Raw genomic sequence first — 18812 nt, 5'->3', positions numbered from 1 at the left:
CCTATTGCTTTAATTCAGTCTTTTGTTTTTAACTGTAAATAAGCCAAGGTTTTTCTCTTATTTTGAAATCGTCAACCTCCAATCCAATTTTGTAACATCATTCTGTACTTTGAATAATGAGGCCAAAAGAGTCATTGGCTTTGGTGAAAAACCTTCGACATTTTTACTGACTTTGTTAAATTCTTCTAAACTTGCGTTGGCAGTTACCCCTACATAAGGAGCCACATGAAGATCATAGATAAGGTGAATCAAATGATTTACATATTTACTGATAAGAGCATTTTTAGTTCCACCCAAATGCTTTCTCCTAATAGCCCAGCCAGGCCTTTTGCAGGCTTTGCAGTTGCTTCTCAGGACCATGGTCACCAGGTTTGTCTACAGTTCTCCCACAAAACCTGACTTACCTTAAAATTCAAAAACAATTTTATTGTACTCTGTTGATGTCCAACAAACTTTTCTTATTTTAAAACATCTCCATAACCATTGAATTAGATAAAGTACCATCGAAACCTAAAGACATAGAATTGATTGCTAGAGAGCTTTGTGTTCAGCATCTCCTAGTCAGTTGTGAATTTGTCCTCAGCTTGTCTTCCATCAGTGACAACATCAATCCAGAGTGTAGTAATTTCAAAGTTGTCTTCACGAAGCCTGGCAGTAATTGTTCTGTGCTTTTCTTCTGTCCATCATCCAAATACCAGCTGACGGAAGCATCTCCTGCATTTGAATAGGGGTAACAATGGTAGCAGAGTCCACATCTTGAGGTCTTATTCCATTTAATAAATCCCTCACTGCTCCTTCTGCTATTCTGAATTCACAGTTCTCTTTAACAAATAATTCTGTCAGGCTCTTCAATCTTTCTGTGACAAATGACCAGAATTCTGGAGCCTGCACCTTCATTTTAGGCAGCTGTTGCTTCAGAAGTCACAGTCTATTCCACCAGCCTTTGCCAAGGATGCAGGTGCCACAGCATCTCAAGAGAAATCACCAATCACACAGCTCCATGCTGAGGCCCTCTTGCCTGCTACTGAGGAGCTCTTGCCACCCCAACTCCTACCTTTCCCCAATGATGCAGGACAGGCAAGCCCCCAAATTTGAACTTAGCCTGGGAAGGTTCTTGGCTTTGCCCAGGAAATAATTCAAGGGTGAGCTGGTAGTGGTAAACAGCAGCTTTGATTGAAGCAGCAGTGTATAGCAGCAGCAGAGGTGCCGCTCCTTGCAGAGCAGGGCTGCCCTATAGGCAGTGTGCCCAGAATTGCAGCTCAGAGGCAGGTCTGCATTCATATTTATACCCAGTTTTAACTATATGTGAATTAAGGGGTAGTTAATGCAGAAATTTCTAGGAAAAGGGTGGCACCTTTCAGGTCGTCAGGTTGTTGCTATGGAAAGGGGCGGTAACTTCTGGGTGTTGCCATGGCAGTGGTAAACTGACATGACATATTGGTGGATATGTCTTATGGAAAATGGCTTCCACCCGTGACCTACCTGTTTTAGTTAGTCCTCAATTTGGTCAGGTGTCCGAGCCCCACCTCCTACCTCTCCAGGACACGGTCAGTATCCTGGCTGGGCACTTTAAAAAGGACAGTTCTACTCAAGCCTTTGATTTTTTCTGTCAATTTTAACCTTTTTCTACTTTTCTCAGGAATGTCTACTTCATCTGGGTTTTCACATTTTTTCCAAAAAATTGTTCATATTTTAATATTTTACCTAGGTTGTCTAAAACCTGTTTCTCCCTTTTAATTCTTTTTTTTCCTTCCTCAGTCCTTCTGGAACTTTTCCATTCTATTAATGTTTACAAATAACCAGCTTTTGGTTTTGGCTAAGCTTCTCTGTAGTGTTGTTACTGTAATTCACTGACTTTCTTGCCTGTCAGTTTATAAGAACAAAGATAAAAAACGGTAACAGGCTTTCCTTCAGAAATGATGCAAGACAGGAATCAATGGAATGACATATTTAAAATACTAAAGGAAAACTGTTATCTAGAATTATGTATCCAGCGAAAATATCCTTCAAAAATGAAGGTCAAAAAAAAAGAAGGCAAAATGTCCTATAAGAAATGTTAAAGGAAATTCAACAAGGTGAAAGTAAATGATAGCACATGGAAACCTGACCGATACAAATCGATACAAAGGATCAGAATCACTGGAAAAGTTAAATATATGGGTACAAAGAAGATCTTTCTGTTCTCACTTTTAATTTTCTTTGAAATGTAATTGGCTCTTTAATCATAATCGCAATATATTAGGAGATATTTAATGTGTATATAGAAGAAAAATACATGAGAGTATTAAACGGAGTATACAGTTACAACATTCTTACCTTGTGTGTGGGGTAGTATGGTATTATTTGTAGATAGACTGCAACAACGTAAAGATGTATATTCTAAACCCCAGTGCAACCACTTTTAGAAAAAGAGAGCGACAGTTTATAAGCCAGTGTTGGAGAAATAAGTGGAATATTTTAAAAATGCTCAGTCTCAAAAGAGTCTGGAAAATAGGAACAAAGAATAGTCAAGACAAGTAGAAAACAGATGGCAGAATGATAAACTCAGTCATGTTGATAAATATATTAAATGTAAATGGCTTAAATATCCGATTAAAAGACTGTTAGAATGAAGTCTTGTCTTGTCTGGTCTGGTCTTTTTTCGACGAAGTCGCTCTGTGTCGCCCAGGCTGGAGTGCAGTGGCGTGATCTCAGCTCACTGCAACCTCTGCCTACCAGGTTCAAGTGATTCTCCTGCCTCAGTCTCCCAGGTAGCTGCGATTACAGGTTCACCACCACACCCAGCTAGTTTTTATATTTTTATTAGAGATGGTGTTGTGGGAAGTCAGAGACCCCGAACGGAGGGACCGGCTGTAGCCACAGCAGAAGAATCATGAAGATTTCATGGACATTTATTAGTTCCCCAAATTAATACTTTTGTAACTTCTTACACCTGTCTTTACTGAAGTCTCTGAACATAAATTGTGAAGATTTCCTGGACATTTATCACTTCCCCAATCAATACTCTTATAATTTCCTATGCCTATCTTTACTTTTATCTCTCAGTCCCATCATCTTCCTAAGTTGAGGATGTACGTCACCTCAGGACCCTGTGATGATCACGTTGTCTGCACAAATTGTTTGTAGAGCATGTGTGTTTGAACAATATGAAATCTGGGCACCTTGAAAAAGAACAAGATAACAGTGATTTTCAGGGAACAAGGGAGATAACCATAAGGCCTGACTGCCTGCAGGGCCGGGCAGAACAGAGGCATATTTCAGAAAGCAAATAGGAGAAATATCACTGAATTCTTTTCTCAGCAAGGAACAACCCTGGGAAATGAATGCATTTCCAGGGGGCGGTCTCTAAAATGGCCGCTCTGGGAGTGTCTGTCTTATGCAGTTGTAGATAAGGGATGAATACACCCTGGTCTCTTGCAGCACCCTCAGGCTTGGTAAGATTAGGAAATTCCAGCCTGGCGAATTCTAGTCAGACTGGTTGTCTGCTCTCGAACCCTGTTTCCTGTTAAGATGTTTATCAGTGACAATGTGTGCCCAGCAGGACATGGACCTTCATCAGTAATTCTAGTTTCACCCTGGCCTTGTGATCTCACTCTGCCTCTCTGCCCTTGTGATATTTTATTGCCTTTGAAGCATGTGATCTCTGTGACCCACACCCTATTTGTATACCCTTCCCCTTTTGAAAGCCCTAATAAAAACTTGCTGGTTTTGCACCTCAAGGGGCATCACGGAACCTGCCAACATGTGATGTCACACCCAGAGACCCAGCTGCAAAATTTCTCTCTTTTGTACTCTTTCTCTGTATTTCTCAGACTGGCTGACACTTAGGGAAAATAGAAAAGAACCTATGTTGAAATATTGGGGACTGGTTCCCCCAATAGACAGGGTTTCACCATGTTGGTCAGACTGGTCTTGGACTCCTGACCTCAAATGATCCTCCCACCCTCGGCCTCCCAAAGTGTTGGGATTATAGGCGTGAGCCACTGTGCCTGGCCTAGACTGGATTTTAAAAGGCAAAATTCAATTATATGCTGTGATAAGAAATACACTTTGAATATAAAGATGAAGATACCTTAAGAGTGAAAGAATGATATACTCTGTAAACACTTATAAGAAAGCTGGAGTGGCTGTATTAATATTAGACAAAATTGATCTAAGGATGAAGAATATCCCTAGATGTAAAAAGGTGACATTTCATAATGATTAAAGGGTCAGTTCATCAAGAAGACATAATAGCCTAAACATATATTGCTAATAGCAGGATTTCAAATAACTGAAACTAAAACTGACACCTGAAAGAGAAAATCGATCTGCAGTCATAATTGGAGATTTCAGCGTTCTTATCTTTACAAATTACATAACAAGCTGAAAGAAAAGCAGGAGGAATATGGAAAACTGGAATACCATCAGCCACCTTGATCAAGTGAAATTTGGTGAATACTGCACCAATAACAGAATATACATTCTTTCCAGTACATTTAGAACATTCACGAAGACAGACATATGCTGGGCCCATAACAGAACTCAATAAATGTAGAAGAACTGAAAACATAGACTATATTCTCTCTCTACAGCAGAATTATAAATTAAAACTATAAAATATCTCTAAAATCCCAAGATATTTGAAAATTAAACAGTACACTTCTAAATAACCCACATATCATAGACACAATCATATTGAAATTAGAAAATATTTTGAACTGAATAAAAATGAAAAATGGCATATCTAAATTGTGAGATGGGGATAAAGTAGTGTTTACAAAATTTAAAATACATGAGGAAACAAGACAGATTTAAGATCAGTCATCTTAGTTTCCAACTTAAGCTAATTAAACCGAGTAGATTAAACCAATGTAAGTAGAAGAAAAGAATTAACAAAGATAAGAATGGAAATCACTGAAGTAGAAAATATAATAGACACAGAGTAGAGAAAATCCATGTAATCAGAAGCTGGATGCATATTTTAAAAGATTGATCAGTCTTTCCAGATAAATCTTTCTACCTGTCAAGAAAATGAGAGAAAATATAAATTACCTCTATCAGCAGTGAAAGAGGAGACATCATTATAGATATTACAGACATTAAAAAGATAATAAGAGAACAGCATAAACAACTTGATGTCAAAAGTTTTTGACAAAATAGACGATACGAACAGTTTTCTTGCAAGAAACAAAATAAAAACTGAATCAAGGATAAATATTTTTAAAAATTAAATTTGTAGTTTAAAATGTTTCTACAACAAAATCTCCAGGCACACATAGCTTCAGCAGTGAATTCTGTCAAGCATTTAAGAAGGAAAGCATATACCCAATATTTCTCTTTCAGAAAGCAGAGGAGGGAACACTTCTCAACTTACTTTATGAAGCCACCACTATTCTGTTCCCAAATCCGGACAAAAACCTTAAAAGGGAAAAAACAAAGTAACTACAGAGCAGTGTCTCTCATGATCAGAAACATAAGAACACGTTTCAAAATATCAGCAGTGGATCTTGTAACACAGAAAGTGATAATGTATCATGAACTATGGTGGTTTATCTCAGCCGCGCACTGTTTGTTTAATGTTAGAAGAGCGGACGCTTTCATTCTCCCGGATTCACAGAATAAGAGGGAGGAAACAATATGATTATCTCAATAGAGGAAAAGCATTTGGCACAAAATTTACACTCATTCACATTAAAATTTGCCACAAACTAACAGTATAAAGGAACTTTCTCATCCTGAAAAAGGCATCTATGAAAAAAATTCAACAGCTAATTTCATACTTTATGATAAAAGACTGCTCACTCTCTGACATCAGGAACAAGGCAAGAATTTCTGCTCTCACCACTCCAGTTAACAATGTGCTGAAGGTCCAAAGCTACCCACTAAGCAAAGAAAAATCAGATGCATAAAGATTGAAAAGAAGTAAAACTGGCTTTATTCATAAATGAGATGATCATATATGTTCAGGAATTGATAGTTATGAGAAGTGAATTTTGAATGGTTACAAGATATGTAAATGGAAATATATAAAATATATAAAGCTAGCAAAGAATAATAAGAAAAAATTTAAATGCCACATGCAATAGCATCGTAAAACATGAAATATTTAGGAATAAATTTTAACGAAGTATATGCAAGACCTATACTCTGAAAACCATAAAACATTGCTGAGAGAAGTTAAAATTTGACAGACAGCTCGATATTGTTAAGTATAAGATCTCCCCAAGTTGACCTATAGAGTGAATGCTATACCAGTCAAAATGCTAGGAGACATTTTGTTTTGTTTTGTTTTTGAGATGGAGTTTCACTCTTGTTGCTCAGGCTCGTGTGACCTCGGCTCACTGCAACCTCTGCCTCCGGGGTTCAAGAGATTATCCTGCCTCAGCCTCCTGAGTAGCTGGGAATACAGGCGCCCGCCACCATGCCCATCCCAGGAAACATTTTTTATAAAAACTGATGAGCTGGTTTTAAAATTTGGAAATGCAGAAGACCTAGAATAGCTGTTATGGGTTGAATTGTACCCCCAAAAATTCATGTTGAATTTCTAAACCCCAATACCTTTAACATGACCTTATTTGGAAACAGTGTTATTGCCAGTGTAATTACTTAAGATGAGATCATACTGGAGGAGGATGGGCCCCTAATCCAATATGAGTGGCGTCCTTATAAAAAGGGGAAATTTGGGCACAGATTACACACAGAATGAGAATGTCATGTGAAAATACAGACAGAGATCTACAAACCAAGGACACCAAAGATTGCCAGCAAACTATCAGTAGCTAAAGAGAGGCCTAGAACAAATTCTCCTTCATAGTCCTCAGAAAGAACCAACCCTGCCAACATCTTGGTCTTGGACTTCTACCATCCAGAACTGTGAAAGAATAAATTCCCGTGTTTCATACCATTCGGTTTGTGGTACTTTGTTAAGGCAGCCCTACCAAACTAATATAATTGCCAAAACAATTTTGTAAACAAAACAAAGAGGATTATATGACTTCTTTCGTGACTTACTGTAAAGCTAATTAAGATAGTGTGGTATTTATGTAAATATAGATGTATATACCAGTGGAACAGAATAGGGTCCAGACTCAGTGGAGAAAGGATATTCTTTTCAACAATGGCACTGGAACAATTTTTTATCCTTATGGAGAAAAAAAGAACCTAGACTCTTAATTTATACCAAACAAAAATTGATTTAAAACAGCAACATAAAAGCTGGAAATACAAAACTTGTAGAAGAAAACATTATGGATATGTTGAAGTAGGCCAGGGCTTTTTAGGATATAAAAAATACCATGAAAAAAATGTTTTGATAAATTGTATCTCATCTATACTAAAAAGTCAGTGCTCTCTGAAACATATTATTAAAAAATTAAAAAAACAAGCCATTGTGTAGGAGAAAATATTTGCAATACATATATCTGGCACAGGACTTACTCATATGCAGAATATGTAAAGAACCTCTTACAACTCAATGAGAAGAAAACAACCCAGTTAGTAAAATGAGCAAAATATTTGAATAACATTTCACTGAAGAAATAGAAATGTCCCATAAGCTCCTGAAGATACTTTACATTATTAGCCATCAGGGAAATGTGAATTAAGACCACAATGTGATGCTGCCTAAAACGTCTGAGTGTTGGTAAGGATCTAGAGTAACTCCAATACATTGTAGGGGAGAATGTAAAATGGTAGAACTACTTTGGAAAATACTGTGGCAGTTCTTAATAAAGTTGAACATATACTTCATATGACCCAGCAATTTCATTTGTAGGTGTCCACCCGAAAAATGAAAACATGCACCCATGAGAAGATACAGATGCATGTGTTCATAGCACCTCTATTCATTGCAGATAAAACTGGTATCAACCCAGTGACCATCAACATGTGAGTGGATAAATAAATGGTGGTATATTCATAATCAGAAAAAAAAAAAACCAAAACTACTGATACATGTAACAACATGAATGAATCTCAAAAACATTGGAAAACACTTTTTAATAATCCCGTTTGTGTTATAGAACAGACAAAACATACCAGTAATGACAGAAACAGATGCCTAGGAGGAGGTGGGGCAGGCGCGAGGTGAGTTGCATTGATTGCAGAGCTGCGCAAGGAGCTTTTGGGGTTGATGGAAACATTCTAAATGTTGATTTGTCTGTGGCTATGCAGATGCACTTGCCGTTTACTATATGTAAATTATACCCCAATAAAATGCCTTTTAGAAGTAAAGAAAACGAAGCACCAAAGGGGATAGTGTGTGCAGGGCAGAGCGTGAGGTTTCGGGCGTTTCTTCTGAGTAGGTCTCACAGGTTGGCTTGATGGGTGCTGTTTGGCTTTGGGGAGATAGGTGTTTTCACCTTGGTTCTTATTAGAGTCACCTGGAGAGTTTGTCTAAAACACTGTTGCCCACAGATTCAGATTCATTGGTTCTGGGGTTGGGACCGCAGCACTGGCACTTTTTAAAGCCTCCCCCAAGTGATTGTAAGTTGTAGCCGAGGCTGAGGAGCACTGGCCAGACTTTGAGTTTTCTCTCTAGAGAGCGTCTGCAATGCCCAGGCCACTTGCTTTTTTACTTCTGCTCAAGTCACACCATTTGTTGCTGCTCTGGCATTGTGGACAAAAGCAGCAGCTGAGGCCTGCAATGCCCCCCGCTAAGTGGCACAAAACACTGTGGAAACAAATGCAACACAAAGATCAATGGTACTATATTTTTGTGAGACTTAGAATTGCTGTGTAAGGCTAAAGCCAGCAGAAGAGTATGAATGGCAATTACAAATCCAGACATACACCCAGTTCATGAGACAGTCAAGAACAACATTACACTAACTTAGAGTAACCCCGTATCTACCAAATTTCTTATGATTGTAGAAGTATATCTTTCCATATTCAAACTTGGCTGAAGGACAACTGTTGGTTGGTGAAAGATTACCATATCCGGCTCTTTTCAAATGTGGATGGTAAAGGAAACCTTTAGAATCTCAGAGCCAAATGAAAGTAATATTACAAATCGTTGCCATTTCCTGTGGTCTCATGATGTGCTGGGCACCATTCTGAATGCTTTCCCACACAGTCCTCACTGTAGCCCTGGGAGGTGGGTATGGTCCTCTTGTTTCATGTAAGAAAATTTAGACTTAATGAAGTTCAGAAATCTCCCCAAGGTCTCACAGCTAACAGGCTGAGTGGGAATTCTCCTGTATGTGTGTCTGCCTCCCAGGGCATGGTATTCGTATTCCCTCTGCATCGGAGGATGGTGAGTGACTCCTCTCGGGAGGCCACTGCTTGTGTGTCTCCTGCAAGACAGTCAGTTTCCCCCAGCAGCTGCTTCTGTGCTTCCAGCTTTCAGAGTTGGCTCTTGGCTTGGCCAGGATGGCATCACGCTGCAGTGGAGACCTTGCTGGAGCCACACCCAGCCTGATCATTTGTTCCCTTCAGCATGAGGGCTCTGGTTGTAGTGTTTGGTTCTGTTTTGTGGAGCTATGTCATAAACACATTTTTACCAAGTATTATTTAGGCTGGAGTCAGTGTAGGAGATTGGGGTCCACCTTTGTATTGTACTCTTTCCTTCTTTTTATATTTGCCACTCAATTTGAGAGCATCCAGAATAATTGAAGCTCTGTTTTCTATCAACCTAATATGTTTTCCCAAAGGAGTTTGGTTATTAGAGTTGGGCCTGTACCCTTTGCAGAGTGCCTACTCTGGCATTATTGGCTAATGTGGGAAAGAACAGTTAGCAAATCTATTTGTTGTCCTCTGTTTACACTTCATTTCCAGAGACTATTTGTTAATTTGTTTAAGCCAGGCTTATTGTCTCCTGGAGATGCACTACCACAGGAAAGTGTTGACTGAGCTTGGCTCCTCAGTGTGAGCTGTAACTTGTGACTCATTAATTACGGGCCTACAATCAACTCCCAACATGTTAGTAAAGAAACAAACAACTTTCTTGTTTAATGAAGTGCTGACAGAAGAAAACTTAATTGTTTCTCTCCTGCCCCCAACATTAGCTTGACACTTGTAGTTACAGCAGTAAACTTGGGCTTTGTAATAACAGAATTGTATCGTCAGTCACCCTTCCTGAAGGTGCTGTATTGGTGTCTACTTTTCCCAGTGACCTTAACCTGTGTTCATTCTTAAGTATATAATTGTGTATTTGTCATAATGCTGCTGTCATCCTTGTCCAGAATAGGTCATTTATGTTGGAAACATTTAATGAACTTCTGTAAATGGTTCCCTTGTATCCTTTCCTAATGCAGCTGTATGAATAAGAAATATTTATCCAGGAACGCATACCCTCAGTTGACCTACAACTCCAGTGGAACGGTGATTTTTAAGAACTCTTTAGTTCACCTTTATTGCGTGCTTAAATTTCAGTTTTTAGTGTGTGATTTCATTTCCTTCAAAGAACATCTTACCCATTTAGCATATCTCAAGAGTAGTTCTACTTTTTTTTTGTAGAAAGTGAGGTGTTTTCCATGCATTGAATAATGAATCCTGAATACGTTTATTTCTCACTTATCAAAAAAAAAACTGGTTTTTGAAAATAAATTTGAAATTTTGCCTAATGCAGAGAGGAAGTGTAAATTCATCTCTGTTGTTCAGTTTCTTCATGCATTTAGGAGCTACTCCCCAACTCCTTGTTCCTAAATGAACTAATTGCATTTAACAGTGTGAATGTCACCAACTACTGCTACCACTCCCAGTGCTCTTTATTGAGCATTTACTGTGTGCTAAGCATACTCACAGTCTCTCTTTGAAGTAGGCACTGTCATCCCCAAGTCTTAGGGGAGGAAATCAAGTCTTAGGGGTTTCTTGACTTGCCCAAGGCGGACAGATCTCATAGCAAGGCTTTGACCCCAGCAGTCTGGCTCCACAGTGGCCACTCTTAATCCCTATGCCACACTGCCTCCCAGTTCCATGAACTTCTTGTTTCATCTCATCTTCCAGCTTTTGCACATACTCTTCCCCCTGCCCAAAACACTCCCACAGTCCCCTTTGCCTTATTTAATTCCCGTTCATTCTTCTCACCTTAAGCTAAATGCCACTTCTTTAGGGAGGCCTTCTCTGTGAGCCTCATGCTATATGTTCTTCTAGCTAAACAAACTATGAGCATGAAAACCAACCTCAGTCTGGCGTGGAGATGCACCTGTGTTCTAGAAGGGTTTGGATCACACATTTGTGGAGAGCTGGTGAGGATCAGCTGGATTCTTTCTTCTCAGTGACACTTACAGGGCCCTTGCTTCATTTCTGGATCTCTCCTTATCTTCACCCCAATATCAGTCAGCACAAGGCAAAGGCATTTGGCATCTCTTCTTTCCCATTTGCAGACTTTCCTGTGTGTACGTACCCCGTCCAGCTGGTAGATGTGGGGCAGGTTATCAGAGGAGAAGTGGGGGTGTGAGGGCATCCTTGGGGAAGCTTTGGTTACAGTCTCAGGTGGGGTCATTACCGACTTGGCCATAAAACTCTCTCTGTGCTTCTCAAACACATGATCGCCCCTACAAGACCCACTCTCTATAGTGATCTAACCCTCCATGCCAGTGCTTCCTAAACTAGCTGTGGTGAAGAGCCACTTATCTTTCCCTCAAACCATCCTGGACCTGTATTTGTATAGAATATAGTATAAAATGAATGACTAGAAAAATAAATCTGAAAAAGACGTAAGAATTCAAGGCCAAATTTCATCATAAGATTCAGCAGACATTGCATAGCTGTCATATTGTAAGCAGTTTCTCAGCTTTTCCCCTCAGTGTCTGTTCCTACAAACTGACAGTGGTCTCCAGATCTCACCTTGAGTAGCACTTACTAGGTCAGTGACCACAGGGAGGGGACTTCTGAGCCTCACTCTCTTATGTGTAAAAGGGAACCAATAATATTTACTCTAGCATTTCAGAATTAAATGAAGTCATTAAAGCATCTGTTTACCTAGTATATGCCAGGTGTCTATTAAATAGTAATTCATTTCCCATCACACCTTCAGAGCCTGGAAAAAAATTACAGAAATTAGATGATTACCAATTAATTTATTCTCTTCCTCCTGCTGTTTGTAAAACAAGAATCATTAATAGATTCCTAGCAAGTCTGTGCATTAGAATCGGCTGGAGATCTGGTTTCTTTCAGTGGGACATGGCGTTTGGAATAGTTAATGTTCAGTGGTTCTGTATCATCTTAGGTTATGTATATCTTACTAGGGATGTAAAGTCAAAATACTGTTTAATTCTGAAAAAGAACTTTATTTTATATTTCATTAGATTAATTTGTATGTTTTCAGTTTTTGTAACTTTAAATTTAATTTTTTAAAATTAGATAAAACGCAGAGGATTCCAAAGTCAAAATTATACAAGGCACATTCACAGAGTCTCCATTCCTGTTTCCTCCACCCCGTTCTCCTCTTTACCCTGTGGATAACCATTATTTGTTTTTGGTTTAACCTTTCATTGTTTCTTGTTCAGAGTATTTAAAAATACTCCTTTATCACACACAAGATTCTCATATAAGGCTATTAACATGTTGTAATCAGGCTACGTCTCCTGGCAGTCCTCCCGCAGCAGCCCGTCAGCAATCTTCTCCACTTACATTCCCAGCCGTGTAGCAGTCTACTGCGTTTGTACCATAGTTTATGTAAGCAGCCCCCATTCGTAGAGACTTGAGTTATTTCATAATAAGTTATGCTGCACCCAGAATCATTAGTCATCAGAAATGCACCTCAAAACCTCAATGACATACCACTTCACTTACACTAGAATGCCTAATACAAAAGACAGACAGTATCAAGTGTTTATGAGATTGTGGAGATGCCGGAACCCTCATACATTGCTGGGTGAAAATGTGAAATACTGTAAACACTGTGAAAACAGTCTGACTGTTCCTCAAATGTTTGTAATTGTCATATGATCTAGAAGTTTGACTCGTAGGTATATACCCAAGAACAATGAATACTTATATCCACTCAAAAACATGTACATGCACATTCAGAGCAGCATTATCATGACAACCTAGAGGCGGAAATAACACAAATGTCCATTAGTGGGTGAATGGAAAAATACAATGTGGCATATCTATACAATGCACTGTTCACATTACTCAGCCATGAAAAGGAATGAAGCACTGACATGCCACAACACGGGTAGACCTTGAGTGAAAAAAGCCAGGTTCAAAAGGCTACAAGTCGCTCAGATTATCTGACTCCGTTGTAGGAAATGTCCAGAATAGGCAAATCCAGAGAGACAGGAAGTAGATGGATAGTTGCCAAGGACTAGGGGGAGGGAGAAATAAGGAGTGACTGACCAGTGAGTATGGAGTTTCTTTTAGGGGTTAGGAAAATGTTTGAAAATTGGATCATGCTAATGGTTATATAACTCTGTGAATATACTGAAAACCACCAAATTGCACACTTTAAAAGTGTAAATTTTATACTTTGTGATGATGCTCAGCAAAAAATGAACTGGGCCAGGCACGGTGACTCATGCCTATAATCCCAGTGCTTCGGGAGCCCAAGGCAGGAGGATCACTTGAGGCTGGGAGTTTGAGACCAGCCTGGGCAGCATAGTGAGACCTCATCTTTACAAAAAATAAAATAACAAAATAAACTGTGCTGTAATGAATAACCTTATTTCATGGGGTAGTGTGTTTTTGATCTGTAACTTCAGAAATGGGGTTACTGGATCACATGTCATTTTGCTGCTTACACCCAGTTCCCTTTCATGGGAGTTGTACCATTGATCATTCCCTCCAGCAGTGTACGAGCATGCCTGTTTCCCTGTGGCCTCACCAATAGCATTTGCTGTCAGACTTGGTTGTTAGTCTGGCAGGTAGGAAATGTTGTGTGTAATTATAATTTGCTTACCTCTGATGAGCAAGTTTGAACATATTCTGATGTCTTTTTAGTTTATTTGTGTTTTTGGTGCCATTTATGTTTCATGTATCTCACCTGTTTTTCTATTGTATTGTTGGTGTTGTTTGAATTTTTATAAGTTCTTTATGTATTGAAATATTAATCCTTTGCAAATATCTTCCAGATCTGTGATGCCTTACAAATAGTTTTCCCAGTTCTCATTTGTCTTAAAAACAAATAGATTTTAAAACCTTTCCCCTGTTGCTTCCGGATTGACTCATAGTTAGGAAAGCTTTTCCTATTCCCAACTTAGAAGAGGAATTCACTCATTTTTTTTCTAGTACTGTTTTTTTTTTTTTTTTTTTTTTTTTAAATTTAAGTTTAGATCTCATATCCATCTGGAGTTTATCCTGGTGAACAATATTAGGAAGTGATCTACTTAGATTCTTTTTTATGCGGCTACCTAATTGCCCCAAATTTTTGAAGTCCAGTGAAAAGAAAAGTATCACTTTTTGTTTACATTGTTTTATATAGTTCTGGGTTGATATAGGTATTTCAGATAATAGTGCAAACAGTATTATAACATTGAATGAGAAAACACAAAAGGAACAGGTCATCTGTCATCTCTGACTGTGGCCATGCTGTTTGCAGTGTATAAACTTATCTTCTTTCTCTCTAGGTAAATGAGCTGGATGGTATCCCGTTGATCCTGGACAACTGTAACATCAGTGACAGCAACCCCTGTATCCTTGCACATGAATGGCCACGCACAAGTTACAGCCGGGGCCCTTAGCAAAACAAGCCCCTTCCATGGTGCTCATTCAGTACGTAGCTGGCTGCCCGGCTTGTTTACTTGTCCCTGAGAACCAAGTCATTTTTTCAGAGCTATGGTGCTGGAATATCATTTCTGTAACCTTTGTAATATGGTAAGCTAAGTTTTTCAAGGCGAATAAGACGTTCAAATGAGCATGTGGCCAAAAAGCACTTTCAAACCTGGGGCGGAGGCAGCCCATGTAAGGCACTGTGCTGCACATCACCAGCATCACCTTTCCAGTGTGCGTGTGGTCTTCAGAGTAAACATGAACTATGGTATATTGTTTTGCTATAGAGATTCTGAGTATCCAGTCTTTGGGAAGTACTATTTTAACAAGAGTTCGGCAACATAGAAACATGAGGAGCACTCTGGCTCCCTAGGAAGAGGAAGGAGCATTTCAGTGGTGCTGAATTCTCATCTTCGGAGGGTTTGTCCTGCAGCCCTCTGCTGCAGAAGCTGAGAGAGCTGGCTCTTGCCCTTGCTTGGGTTGGCCACCCTTGCTGGAGGGTGTTCTGCAGGGACCCTGCCTTTTTCCTACCAGTTCAAGTAAGTTGTACTATACAAAAGTGGTCACTAACCAGGGACCAGATACAGCTTGTTTAGATTTGAGATAAAACCTACTGTTTAATTTCATGAACTTCCCTGGTGAGAGCCAAACTCAGTTGTGCCCCTTGTCCTGGTCACTGCTTGGCTGGGGGCGGGCAGGGGTGAGTAAGGCTACTGCAAGGACTGGGAGTGTAGCCTGTGAGAGGCAGTGAGGAGCCCAGCCTAGCACTGAGGAGACTGAGGAGGGGGGGCATTTTAAAAATAAAACTATGGCTTCTGCCAAGAAAAGAAAAGCAGCTGATGAAAATCATGTGTTTCAAAGTAAGTAGACTGAGCAATGCTTATTATTTGTGCTGAAGATACTGTCATTTGTCTGATTAGCAATAGAAAACAATCTATTTTAAAGAGCACAGTAGCTTGTAAGTTCAGTCAGGAAAAGACAAATACACAGCCTCAGAAGACTCCTCTTCAGAGTAAAGCACATTTGGTTTAGTGCATGGCATTGAGTCCCTGCAGGCTGTGCTCATTAAAGAGTGTTGACATTTTTTTAGCCCCTCAAAAAGGAAAGAAAAAAGAAGAAAGCTTCTAGTCATGGGAAAGCAGTACAAGAATGTTCAGGTACAATTGCAGATGTTGCATTTCTCAATGAAAATGATGATTTATTATGAAAAAAGAAATTCACTCACAGTTTACTTTTACATTCCCTGAATTGACCTTCTAGTGAAGAAGGGGTTTTCATTGCTAGTTTTTGTCTTTTAGCAAACACCAAAAAATAAAAAGACTGTTGTACACAAGCACATTGTAGGCCTACAGATGCTCACAGCACCTTCCGCCTTGGTGTCCTCCTTGCCAGATGGCCATTCGTTCATTCACTTCTTCCTTCAGGAAACATTCAGTCCCTCTTGTGTGTTTACACCCTTTGCCTTATTGAACCCTGACAACACCATGAAGCAGATACTATTACTATCATCCCTATGTTGTAGACGACGAAATAAAACTGAATCTCTAGCTTGCCCAGAGGTCAAAACCAGATTTTATACATGTGAATGCCTGACCCTTAGCCACTTCCCCACACTGCCTTCTTACAAGTCACTGGGAGGAGACAGAGCACATGCAGAGAACCACATAAACATATTCATGTAGTGGACAAATGATTCAGAGTTACACGTTAAAAAAAAAAAAAGATATAGGATAGCTATGTCTTTAGCTAGATAACTGGCTTTTAGAATGATAATCAGTGAAACATTGCAAGATCATGGAATCTCCTCTGAATCATTAAGAAAAGATAAAATATCACAAGCATCTTTAGTGTTATGTGTATTCAGTAATTTTTTGGAGTTCTATTTATTAAGCCTGCCAGATTTTAAAGGCATATAAAATGTAGTAAGATATGAGACCCATACTGAAATATCAGCGCAAAGGGAGAATGACAGTTGAATGGTCAGAAATGAAAAAGCATTACAACCTAGAGATTCAGTTTTTAGATGTGATCTATAAATTAAAATCTGGCCTTCATAGTACTAAACTAAATAAGGACATGATACGATTACAAAATTTACCTTATTCCATCGGTAAAACCGCATTAATGCTCCTTCCAGGCTATTCCCCAAGAATTATCTCATGACTCTGACTTTACTCCTCACTTCCCATTCACTCTTTTTCCCCCATTCTTGTGGATTTTTTTCCTTTTTTTTTTAATTCGTGAAAATAATACACCTATATGGGGGTTTTTAAATACCAAAAGGCATTCGATAAGGGAACAATATCTCTAGCTCCACTTTCTACACTTTCTAATTCACTTTCTTAGCTATTTCTTCTAGTAGTTACTTTTGTATACCTAAATAATATGCTTTACTGCTGTTTCTTGATATATCAAGTTTTAGTGTGACCTGTTTATTTTATGACATGAGCATTCACCTCCTGTGCACCACCTCCTCCCTCCCTCCCTCGCGCTTCCCCTGAAGTTAGGACTGCACATCCCGTTCCCTGTTGCCCACGCTGTGAATGAGGCTTAGCATCTTCTAAAGTGTTTGCTATTTGAGGGGGGTGTGTATGTGTGTATACATTAGAGTGTCCTTGGTCAAACCTTTTGCCCATTGGGATATTTTTCTTCATTATTCGTTTGTTAACACATCTTTATGTATTCTAGATTGAAGTTCTTTGTCAGCTACATGTGTTGCTAATGTTTTCTCTTTACTGTTCTGTGATTACCTTGTCATTTTCTTTATAGTTTCTTTTGAATAACAGAAGTTCTTAACTTTTAGTCAAATTCATCACTTTTCCTTTATGGTTAGGATTTTTTGCACGTGTATCTTGTTTTAAGAAGTATTTCTTTACCCTGAGGTTTTGATGATAATAATATATTATCTTTCAAATGCTTTATAGTTTTAACTTCTATATGTATGTCTGTAATCCATTTAGAGTCAGCTTTTGTGTATGGAGTGTGTTAGAGTCTATTTCTATTCTCTCCAGATGGCACACAATTGTCCCGGCCCTAGTTACTGAAAACATGCTTTTGTTCACTGTAGTGCCACCTTTCTCAGAAGTATTGATATAAGTTTGGGTCTGTTTGTGGACTCTGCCTTCTTTTCCATTCATCTTTTTGTCTATCCCTGCACCAATATGATGGTCTTAATTACTATAGCTTTCCAATATGTCTTGATAAAGGATAAGTCAGTTCTTCCAATTTGTCTCTTGTTTTTTAACAGTGTTAGGACCATTTTTGATTTGTTTTTTGCATAAAAGTTTTAGAATCAGCTTATTAAATTCTACACGTGTGCACACACACATACATGTATATACCTGTACACACACAAATAACCTCGTATACCACTAACAAAAACTAGTTAAAGCCCCCACATACTGAGTTATTCATTGAAATTACATTGACTAATGTAATTTAGTCAGAATTGACGTACAGTACTGAGTTTCCAACCCATGAGCATGTTACACCTGTCCACTTATTTAGGGTTATTAATTTTCAGTTTTACTCTTTTCTGTATAGTTCTTGAACTCCATTACATGGATTTTCGTATGTATTATTTTGTTGCCATTCATTTAAAAGTGTTTTTCAGTTTTTACTATAACTTCTTTTTTGACCCGTGGATTATTAGAAATTCATTTCTAAACAATTGAGAATTGTTTAGTTATCTTTTGGAGCTTGATTTCTAGTATAAATGCATTGTGATCAAATAGCACCTACTTGATATCCTCTGTTTATGAAATTTATTGAGACTTATTTATGACCTAGTAATATGGTCAGTTTTTGCAAATGTTCTATGTGAGCATGAAAAGCATGGCTGTTTTCCAGTAGTTGGGTATAGTAATTTATATACATACATTAGGGCAAGTTTGTAAATAGTGGTATTTAAAACTTTTAGGTTTTTTTTTTTTTGAGACGGAGTCTCGCTCTGTCACCCAGGCTGGAGTGCAGTGGCCGGATCTCAGCTCACTGCAAGCTCCGCCTCCCGGGTTTATGCCATTCTCCTGCCTCAGCCTCCCGAGTAGCTGGGACTACAGGCGCCCGCCACCTCGCCCAGCTAGTTTTTTGTATTTTTAGTAGAGACGGGGTTTCACCGTGTTAGCCAGGATGGTCTCGATCTCCTGACCTCGTGATCCGCCCGTCTCGGCCTCCCAAAG

The 18812-nt window shown here is 38.9% G+C and overlaps 1 protein-coding gene and 1 pseudogene across 1 annotated transcript in view; one reads left to right on the top strand and one right to left on the bottom strand.

The window, feature by feature from the left end:
* The window catches only part of ATXN10 (ataxin 10), a 184870-nt gene that overhangs the window by 130757 nt on the left and 35301 nt on the right, over positions 1–18812 (top strand). The window contains exon 10 of the mRNA XM_017850797.1: positions 14493–14556. Within this exon, the coding sequence (XP_017706286.1) occupies positions 14493–14556 (64 nt within the window). The remainder of the gene's footprint in view (positions 1–14492; positions 14557–18812) is intronic.
* On the bottom strand, positions 10–930 carry LOC108514477 (CCA tRNA nucleotidyltransferase 1, mitochondrial pseudogene; annotated as a pseudogene).

This window comes from Rhinopithecus bieti, unplaced genomic scaffold (genome assembly GCF_001698545.2).
Source record: "Rhinopithecus bieti isolate Rb0 unplaced genomic scaffold, ASM169854v2 scaffold_32081, whole genome shotgun sequence".
NCBI lineage: Eukaryota > Metazoa > Chordata > Mammalia > Primates > Cercopithecidae > Rhinopithecus > Rhinopithecus bieti.
The sequence above is the reverse complement of the archived record's forward strand: the minus strand, read 5'-3'. Positions and strand labels throughout refer to the sequence as shown.